General features: G+C 45.8%; 1 protein-coding gene across 1 annotated transcript in view; it reads left to right on the plus strand.

Annotated features, from left to right (window-relative positions):
• Positions 1–907: 907 nt before the first annotated feature.
• The window catches only part of LOC111651438 (2-oxoglutarate dehydrogenase complex component E1-like), a gene marked incomplete at its 3' end in the record, with an annotated part of 10,992 nt that continues 1,011 nt past the window's right edge, over positions 908–10,888 (plus strand). The window contains exons 1-3 of the mRNA XM_023401381.2: positions 908–1,399; positions 4,528–4,572; positions 8,263–8,307. Of these exons, the coding sequence (XP_023257149.2) occupies positions 1,339–1,399; positions 4,528–4,572; positions 8,263–8,307 (151 nt within the window). The remainder of the gene's footprint in view (positions 1,400–4,527; positions 4,573–8,262; positions 8,308–10,888) is intronic.

A 10,888-nucleotide genomic window follows, 5' to 3' on the forward strand; every position in this document is an offset into this window, starting at 1 on the left:
TTTAAATTTAAAGAAGAAAACATTCTTAATTTAAAGGTTGATTTTTCTAATACACTGTCATGACAGCGAAGCAGCGCGTCTCAGTCTTTTTACATCAACGACACGAAGTAGGTCACAGCTGATGAGACTGTTTTCTTTTAGATGTTTTATTAGAGAAACTTCTTGAAACTTTGATTGATTTATTTGGATCCCCATCAGCCCCCACCATGGCAGAAACTACTGTAATGTAAATGAAAATCAAAGGCAGCAAAAGGAGCAAGAAAATAACAACAAATACCAACAGTTAAACTACTAATAACAGTAAGAGTGGCAGGTCCCCACGTCCATCTAAACTCTCAGTAAAACATAGATACAGATCAATAAACAGTGCTAACAGTAAGACACTGTCCACAGTCACCAAGAAGTTCTTCATCAATTAGATTCATTAACACTTGAAATACAGTGCAGATAGTTTACTCCCCTCGGTGCTCGGGACCTCCGCAAACCATTCATTAGAATAACTGGACACACTGAAGCTGCTGAACTCCACCTCCTCCATCTTCTGACTCATCGGCCAATAACATCGTTCCTCCACCAGCCGCCCGCTGCGTTACTGTCCCTTTAAGGCAGCAGCCGAACTCTGTCAGGTGTTATGAGTGGACCTGTGAAGCCCTCCAGGTGTCAGTGCTCTGTTGTGATAACCAGGTGTGTGTGTGTGTGGTGTGTGTGTGTGTGGGGTGTGTTTAGGTGATGGGGCATCATAATGCCCTGCTGGACCCTCTGGGAATCAGCTGTGTGAATTTTGATGATGCTCCGGTCAATACCGGCTTCCAGGACGTCGGTGAGAGCGCCACGACAAAAACAAACAAGCAAAGCCTGTGGTGTTAATGCTGCTCTTCCCTCCCACCCTCCCTCTCTTCTCTTCTTCTCTCCTTCCTCTTTATGTCAAATCTCTTCCTTTCTTTCTTCTTCTTCTCCTTTTCTGCTCTCACCCTGCTCCTGTCCGACGCTCTGTCCTCTCTTCCTGTTTTTGTGTCTCGACGTTGATCTTTCTGTTCTTTCTCTTTTCCTCTATCTCTCCTTTCTTTTTCTCTCAACCCTCCACTCCGACTTGCTTCTCATCCACTCACCCCTCCACATCCTCCCGCCTCTCTCTCTTTCCCTTATTTCGTTGCATCCTGTTTTCTCCTCATCCCTCCTCCTCCTCCTCTTCTTCACCCTCTCCTTCATTTCGTTCAATCCTCCACCTCCTCCTCCTCCTCCTCCTCCTCCTCCTCCTGTCCCGGGTGGGCTCTGTGCTGTTGTCACTCCCTGTAGATCCGAGGGCACCATGTGGCCCAGTTGGACCCCCTCGGCATCATGGACGCCGATCTGGACTCGTGTGTCCCCACTGACATTATCACCTCCTCCGACAAGCTGGGTGAGGAGATAACCCCCGTAGAAACCCCGTCTCTTTATTCCCCCGGTCTGCCTCGCAGTCCGGCTGCTTCTGGAACTCTCCGCTGGTCGGGGGCGTTTGTTGCTGAATGTTTCTGAAACTTTGTCTTGAGCTGAAACCTCGTTGTCCACAGGAAGCTTTGTGAAACTTCCCGTGGACACTGAATGTTTCTGGAAGTTTGTCTTGAACTGAAGCCTCTGTGAAAACTTCTCCAACATTCTCATATACGTGAATATTTCAGAAACTTTCTGGCTCATAATCAAGTCAGTTATCTGAAGGTCTGGACCTTCTCTTTCATATTATTAACAGACACACAACTGTTAGCCACAGTGGCGAGGAACTACTTTCTTTTAATAGGCAGAGACAGACTCAGGGTGGGCGGGGCCATCTGCCTCGACCGGGTGGGTTAGGAGAGAGAGAGAGAGCAGGAGAAAATACCACCATAATAATAATGATAAGTGAATGATGAGAATAATGAGAGTTAATTACTTGTAATTATTATTTCTATTAAATGTAGCAGCAGGTGTGAAACAGGTGGGGGGGGGGTTAGAGAAGGAAGGAAGGGAGAGAGAGAGGCACTCAGCCTGGGCGTTCATGTGTCTGAGGGAAAAACTAAGTCTGGATTATTCTTGTATATGACGAATGTTTCTGAAACTTTCTGTAATGGAAACTAACCCTGACATCGTCCTCAGCTACTGGGAATAATCATGTGATGTTTTCATCACCTAGAACAGTTGATTAGTCCGTCTGGAAACGTCTAAATCCTTTAATCTCAACTTTAAATTGAACTTCGAATGTTTCCTCAACTTTCCTGAAAACTGGAAGATTAAAACAGGCCCCTCCCACAAAACATCCTCTGAGCGTGGCTTCAGGCGCTGCAGCTTCTTCATCTGAATTGGATTGAAAAGAGCGAGTAGCAGGAGATTCTGCTGTGATTCTGTATTTTATTTTCCTGGTGCAGACCAAACCAACCACACTTCAGACTTCCCTCCTCCGTCTGTGGCTCTCAGCTCATTGGTTCTTGATGAACAAGATCATTTTTAAAAACACTTCACAAATATATCGTTTCATTAAAAAGTAAAAACAGCTGCTCACTGTAGTTCTTATCAATCACAGGAGGAAGTAGAGCGTTTATTGGGGACTATTTTCAGCGGCGGATTAATCCACATTTGGTACTGTAGTGAGTGTTTTGCGCAGCAGGACGGTGTCGATATAAACTACAGTGTGTGTGTTGGTTTGCGTCTGTACATGAGATTTATTGACAAGAAGAAAAGAACCAAACAGTTTCACCAGACTTGAATCTTTTCTGAGGACTGACCGTAAAAAACGTTTAGACATTATCAAGAAAAAATAAGACGTGTAGAGTTTGTGAAACGGTTTTAGAGACAACTTCAGTGTCAGTGCAGAGACAAAGGTCAGGGGTCAAACACTAACGCCAGCATTATATTACTGTTAGCAGTTGTTTTATTGCTTGGAGGAAAAGCAAACCATCACTGCTGAGCTGCTAGCTCTGTGCTAGCTCTGTGCTAGCCCTGTGCTAGCTCTGTGCTAGCTCTGTGCTAACCCTGTTGATGCTCTGGACTCAGCAGCTGTCGGTTGTTGGGGAAACCTGCTGCTGAAGTCGTCGGACGTGTTTCAGCTGCAGCCTCAGTAGTTGGTTGTGTGTGTTTGTTTCTGTCGGCTGCTCGCTGTAGAGACCATCGTGGACCAGAAAACTCTGTCACCACTGTTTTGAAACGGAAAGACAAGATAAGGCCCCCAAAATAAAACCTCTCCTGTTCTTCAACCGTTGCGATCACAGTCATCACCCTGAGCTCCTCTGACAGGAAACTCTTTACATTTTACATCCAAACCGTCAGTGAGCAGGAGAGACACTGATCCACTGTTATAGATACGATATGAATGACATTAAAGGGAAGAAAATACTTTGGAGCCACGAGTCTGAAGCAACTGTGTGTCAGCAGCTGCTGCAGTGATGAGGAGCCTCAAAGGCTTCGCACAGAGAGAATCAGCTGTAATTTGTCAGAAAAGCTTTAATAACCACTGTCCCGTGACAGAGAGGCTATGTTCAAATAATCCTCCATGTTTTTAAATGTGTTTCCAGTCAGTCTAAAGTCAGTTTCCTCAGTCAGTCGAACAGTGAATGTCGTCCTGGTGGCTCAGCTGGTAGAGCAAAAAACTTTTATATATATTTTAATTTAATTTGAATCTCTCTCTGGATTCAAGCCAGACTACCTGAATCAACTGTTAACATGTCAACAGTCAACATCTGTTAATTCCCAGTTGTTGATTCTCTGGACAGGAAGTGCTGTTGTGTTGTTGTTGTGTGATCAGACTGGATGATGTAAATATATGAGGACCTGGTCTGTCTCTACGTCTCTTACTTCGAGCTCTGTTCGTTCTCATCGCCGCTAACAGCCTCCAGCTTTGCCCGACTGACTGACTGACTGACTGACTGACTGACTGACTGACTGACTGACTGACTGACTGACTGACTGACTGATGTTCAGTCTGACATCTGCTCTGTTCAGTCCCCGACTCTCAAAATGCTGCAGCCGGTTTTATGACTGGAACCTGTGGAGTTTCAGGGGCAGACTGTGAAACATATTTTGATACCAGACACTGTGGTGTGTGTGTGTGTGTGTGTGTGTGTGTGTGTGTGTGTGTAGACAGTATTTAAAGTTTGTAGTAAAAACAGAGGACGTCTGTGTCGTGTTGTGCGTTCCTGCAGCTCAGGATTCAGTCCTGTCCTGCTGTAGTCAAGGTAACCTGTGCAGAATGGCTTCCTGTTTGGGAAACCCCTCAGTGTGGGTTGGTTGTGGTGTTGCTTCTGTATCAAGGACTATTTAACCTCAGCATGGTGTCAACTGCATCCTTCAGTCTCCACCACTTCAGTCCAAATTGAACCTTCTCCAAATCAACTCGACGTTTTCTGTAAATGTTAGAGGTGGTGGCGACGTGGAGATGCTTCACCCTGTCGTAGCTGTAGTCTGTCGGTGTTGTCGTTGGTGTCGAGTGGCCATGGGTGTCAGGTCTGAATGAGAGGTAGATCACTAACAGTGTCCGGGTATCTCTCCCTTTGCTGCCCCCCCTGCTGGTGACCCCTCCAGACGTGGCGGTTTTCAAGGAGAGGCTGAGAATCCTCACGGTAGGAGGTACGAGCGACCACGACGACGCTGGTGTGTCACGGCGCAGTGCTGCGCAGCCAGTAGTTCCTCTTCCGTAGACCGTCTCCACTGCTGCAGTGTGCGGGTCACACCTACAGGAAGTCCAGGAAGTGAGAAACAGATGCTGCTGGATCTGCCTCTGACGTCCTGAGCTCCTGTCGAGGTCTCTGCACCGGAGGGGGAGACGGAGATGTTTCACTCGGTTCAGTGTCTTTCCTTTAGTTCAGACTGTTCCAGGTCGCCGCTGCTCAACATGTGTCTCAATAATAGAAGTAACTATAATATAAACATGAAAACTAAGAGCAGAGTTTAGTGTCTGTACACACATTATTTTGGCATGTGACTTACAATGTTAGACATTTCTTTTACTGGAATATTTTCCGGGTGTCTTTTAGTTTTCTGCATCAGGTTCAGGCTGTGACAGCAGGTGCTTCTGATTCACCTGTGTTGTTTCCTCCTTTCTCAGAGATGCAAGGGAAAGACTCTCTCCCTGATACATGGGAAATGATTTGCAGCTTGAAATGTAACTGAGGAAAATCTATTTGTATAATCACATTATCACACACAGAGGTCACGCAGTGTGCTCAACAGAAATAAAAAGGACAAACATAGATGTAAAAAGCAGAATAAAAACAAAGATTATGGGATGGATAATATCTCATTAAAGTGCAAGATTAAAAGATAAAATGGCAGAGGAGAACAGAGAAGTTTGTAGCTTCTCTTGATCTGATCCAGTGGGAGCTGCTTCCAGCAGGGGGCAGCATAACGGCTGAAACTCCCTGTTAGGAACCAGGATTCAGGTCGGAAGAAATCACACATGGACAAATCCTGATGAATTATGGGACAGAAAATGTTAGTTTGTTAATCAGGAGAACAGTAAACACAGATGAAGGAAACAAATACACTTTAAAGGTTGGGAGTAAAATGACACGTTTATGGGTTCTGCAGCAGATCAGCTTCACCTGTGGAGCAAGAGGCAAATTAGAAGCACCTGCCGAGTGTGTTTACACATCATGTCCTTGATTCAGAAATCTGGAAATGAACTTGAGTTCTCAGAGAGAACCTCTAAACAGCTGGTCGTGCTCATCGTGTTCACAGACACGTGGTGGTGATGCAGTGAAATACAAACAACAGCTGCCCAGTGTTTCCTGTCTGACTGTTCTTTCCCCCGGTGGGGACAGTGTGTTGGTTTGGTGATGAAGCTCAGACACTGAACTACAGTGAAATGTCTCTTCAGACCTCAGCACACAGGAGCCACACAGATATATGTCCTCCATGTTGTTGGCAGCAGCTGTTGAATCAGAGACTGCTGCCTCTCACCTCCTCTGAATGTCTCCTGTGGGCTCTGGTCCGTGCAGTCAGCTGTTAGCCTGTAGCTGCTAGTAGCACGTCGCTTTGTCCAGTAAACAGTAGAACAGTTATTAGATGAGATGAGAAACTTCACATGGAGCTGACAAGGTGGCATCAGAAGATCATTTTTATCTGTGGCCATAAAAAAGATTAAAAACTAAAGTTTAGATTAGATTAACTTTATTAATCCCACAACTGGGAAATTCATTTACCACAGCAGAAAAATAAACATCTATAGATGTAAAAGGCATTAAAAAAAAGAAAATCATGGTTTCTACTTCGGGCATTAAAGTACTGTTAAAGTATTTATTTATATGACATGAAATGTTCAACTCTGTCTTGTCCTCTGAACTGCAGGTTGTCACGTCACAGTTCCTGATGTTGCTGTCAGTGAGAGGAAACAGAGCGGTAGCATCCACCCAGTATCAATAACTATTGTGTTATTGATCGAGGTGATATCTGCTGATAAAGGTGTAAAATGTGCAGAGACAGGTGGAAGGTTCTATATCAGGTTAAAGGTGTTACATGAGACGGCTGTAGGTCAGGTGAGGGTTCTGGATCAGAGTAAAAATACACTCTTCACTAACACTCTGTACATCAGTCAGTCAGAAAGATGCGAGTGGAGGATGAGCAGGTGAATCAGTGATGTCATAGATCATGTGATGACCTGTAGACTGTTGTGGCCATGGATTTAAAAAGAATCTTCGTCATGTCACCTGCTGGTCTCTCCGTGTTTCTCCTCCGACACTGGCTGAACGTCTCCTGTTGGTATCTGAGTGATGAAGTTTCCTTTACCCGGTAACACTGTTTAGCTGTAGTGTAAAGGCCTGGTGGTAAATTTAAATCTTTTACAAATGATCCGGCTTCATCTTTCAGCCATGTTTTAATGTATAAATGAAATGAATAGAAAATGAAAAATGAGCATCACTCAGAGAACAAGTCCAGCCTGTGTTTTTAGCTTTAGTCTTTAGTCTGTTAGTTTGAAGCTCTCTCTCTCTCTCTCTCTCTCTCTCTCTCTCTCTCTCTCTCTCTCTCTCTCTCTCTCTCTCTCTCTCTCTCTGTCTGTCTCTCTCTGTCTCTCTCTGTCTCTTCCTCTGTTTTCTGCTTTGCTCCCGTGTTCTGGGTTTCCACGGTTTTAGTCTTTACCTGCCTCAGTGTGCAGTGAGGTGAGGACAGGAAGAAGCAGCAGCACTAACAAACAGCAGCAGTCTAACCAGCTTTTCTCTCCTCTGTCAATCAACTGCTGGTTTTAGAGCTTAGCACTGTGGCAGCATCCAGACACCTGACAGACACCTGACAGACACCTGACAGACACCTGACAGACACCTGACTGACACCTGACTGACACCTGACACCTGACTGACACCAGACACCTGACTGACACCTGACTGACACCTGACTGACACCAGAATGACACCTGAATGACACCTGACACCAGACAGACACCTGACAGACACCTGACAGACACCTGACAGACACCTGACAGACACCTGACAGACACCTGACAGACACCTGACAGACACCTGACAGACACCATGCAGTCACCTGACCGACACCATACAGACACCAGACCGCCACCTGACAGACACCTGACAGACACCTGACAGACACCTGACAGACACCTGACAGACACCTGACAGACACCTGACAGACACCTGACTGACACCTGACTGACACCTGACTGACACCTGACAGACACCTGACAGACACTTGACAGACACCTGACAGACACCTGACAGACACCTGCAGTCACCTGACCGACACCATACAGACACCAGACCGACACCTGACAGACACTTATTGTTGTGTTCAATGGAAACAAACTGTTCAGGAAACAGGATTAATGTCTGATGGCTTCTAACTTTGAAACTGCTTTTTAAACAATAAACTCACTGAGCATTTTATTAGGAACACCTGTACACCTGTGGATTCATGCAGTTATCCAATCGGCCAATCAGGAAGTGGGTAACTTCATAATAACGAACTAAAGTGTCAGAAACCTGGATATTAAATGAGAGTCTCAGAGGAACATTTCAACATGAGGATGACATGAACTGAGGAAGTACCCAGTGTTAGTGAGGTGTTCCTAATAAAATGCTCACTGACTGTTTGTGTTACAGAAAGTGTCTCTGAATCGAACTGCTTCAGTAAATCAGCTGATAATCCTCTGCAGCGTGAACCCTCTGTTCTTCACTGCTGCTTTGTTCTGAAGGTGGTCGTGTTGAGAGGCAGCAGTGAGTCCGTCCCCGTGTCCTCGTGTCCTCGTGTCCCCTCGCCCCCTCGCCATGTGACCTGTGTTACATAAAGTGTTGTGACTGTGTGTTTCAGAGTCAGACTGCCACTCTCAGTTTAGTGTGGGCTGCAGACGGAGCGGTAAACATCACAGACCTGTTTGTGCCTGAGGAGCTGTTAATGGCTGTGACGCCTTTTATTCCTCCTCTCCTCCCTCACCACCTCCCCTCTGACGGGAGGGGGAGGAGGAGGAGGAGGAGGACGGTGACTGAGAAGCAGTGATCACTGTCTAATGTCCCGCTCTGCTTTTTGATTGGCTGCTTCTGTCGCTCGTGTGTTTCTGCTGTGGACGCAGCTCGTCACAGACGTTTTATATAACCTGCTTCCTGATTGGCTGAATCAGCTGCGGGTATGCCAGGCTCGGCCTCTGATTGGCAGTTTTGAGTGGAAGGAATCTCTGAGGTGGTTGTGTTGTTGGATTTTAGGACGGGAAGTTAAAGTCGTGTTTCCCCCAGCATCACGTTTACGACACAAACACACACACAACACATCCTTCTACTCTCTCTCTCATCACTCCTCTCTCCTCCGTAACATCTCCTCTAACTCTCCCATAATCAGTGTGACGTTGGGAAATAACCGATTAAACGCCCATAACCCTCCTCCACGTCACTCATGTTCCCGCTCATCCATCGCTGCTGTCATGAACACATCGCCTCTCTCTCTGCGCTGAAGTGTTGAAGCAGGAAGTCCTCACGTCCTCCAGGAGACCAGTGCTGACACACAGGAGTCAGCAGAGGTCAACCAGTCATCGGCCGGCTCCTACATGTAGAGGATGTGTGTCTGGGTGGCGCAGGAAGCTGGCGGTCTGATGATTCCTCTGATGCCGCTGACATCATGTGCTCAGGGTCTCAGCAGCGCTTCTGTCACTTTCATTCCTCGTTACTTATCAGCTGATATAAACAACGACACTGATTCAGCTCAAGTTTCCTTAAATGAACAGATAGAATCAGACTCTAATCTGCATCTCCATCCATCATTATTAATATTAATCATCTAACCTGAATGGATGGCATCACAGACGAATTGAAGCTGGTGTTTCTGTCATTTATATCAATGATTATGATCAATCAGCTGATCGTAAACAGACCCCGCCCCCGACCGACCCGAGGATCATTAGACCTGATCCCGAACAGAGAGAGAACCCAAACACCAGCAGCAGCTTGATGCTGATCACTGAACAGCTGTGTAGGAAAAAGAGCTGCAGTAAAATAATGATAATGATAATAATGAAAAGTTTAAAGGCTGGACGGACTGAAGATGGCGCTCTCCTCCTTTACCCGAGGTTCTCACTGAGGTTCTCCACCCTGCTGCCGTCCAGACCGGCTCCTCTACATCCACGAGACCAGGATCAGTCTGATCCAGGATCAGTCTGATCCAGACCTGCAGCGCCGCTCTCGTCTGGTTCTGTTTCCTTCTTGTTGAAAACCGGATCTGACAGTTTGATGCTGCAGGTGTCGTCCTGTTGATCCACTCACCCTGGTTCTGTTCTTACAAACAACACGTAAACTGATTTATCATCTTTAGATGGAGAGATCTTTTCTCCTAAATCTAAAGTTTTGCAGCTGAAATTTCTTTAAAAAATTGAAAAGTTTATTGGAGTTATGATGTTTGTGAACGACCAGCAGCCGTTCAGTGTGAGCTGGGTTTACCACAGAACAAACCTGAACCAGTGTCACCAGTTAAAGCTTTAACTGGTTTGTTCTCCTCTCGTTCTCTTCTTGTCATCAATAATAATCAAGTACAACATGTTCATCGTCTTCATCTGGACTTTTTAAACAGATCACACACTGAGGTCAAAGTCAACATCACGCGTAAAGATCAAAGCGCCTGTCCGGGCGCCACTGTGGATCTGAAGCTAATAAAGACACACACTTTGCCACATACATATCTGAGTTTAGTTAACCAGATGTTTACACTTATTTTCATTCAGAGCGGCAGCCATTTTGTTTTCAGCTAATCCGGCCGTCCATCTCATTCTCGTGGTCACGATATCTCAGTAACGTTTTGAGGGAACTTCTTCAGATTTGTCGCAAACATTCATTAAGAGTCAACGATGAACTGATTTAGATTTTGGTGGTCAAAGGTCAAGGTCACGGTGACATCACAAAACACAGAATTGGCCGTGTGAACGTGAAATCTCCGTAACGCCTCGAGGGAATTTATTCAAATTTAGAAAAAAACTTTCATCTAGACTCAAAAGATGAACCGATTAGACTTTGGTGGTCAAAGGTCAAAGGTCAGTGTGACCTCGAAAAACACTTTTTAGCCATAACTGAAGACTTCACAGCGACAATGACGAGATCTCACACCATTGGTTCATATTTAATGACTCTGGATAAACAGGATGTAGCGTGGAACTAGTGTGAGCGGCGGAGGGATACGACCACCAGGAGGAGATTGTAGATTCTAGTTTGTTCTCTGCTGCGCCACAATGTGAGTGTTGATGGCGATGAAGGAGAGAGAGAGAGAGAGAGAGAGCGACACGTTGTTGACAAGAAAAAAACTAGAACACCGTCCTCTGCTTTGAGAGTGAAGCTGTGGATTAATGACACTAACCAAGTTTCTCTTGACTTTTATTCTCATCTCCTTATTTGTTTTGCACCCACGACTGACCCCCCCCCCACAACCTTTCTCCATCACTGCCCCCCCACAACCTTTCTCC

This window comes from Seriola lalandi, unplaced genomic scaffold (genome assembly GCF_002814215.2).
Source record: "Seriola lalandi dorsalis isolate HSWRI2012SDOR001 ecotype SW California unplaced genomic scaffold, Sedor1 jcf7180002053635, whole genome shotgun sequence".
Classification (NCBI taxonomy): Eukaryota; Metazoa; Chordata; class Actinopteri; order Carangiformes; family Carangidae; genus Seriola; species Seriola lalandi.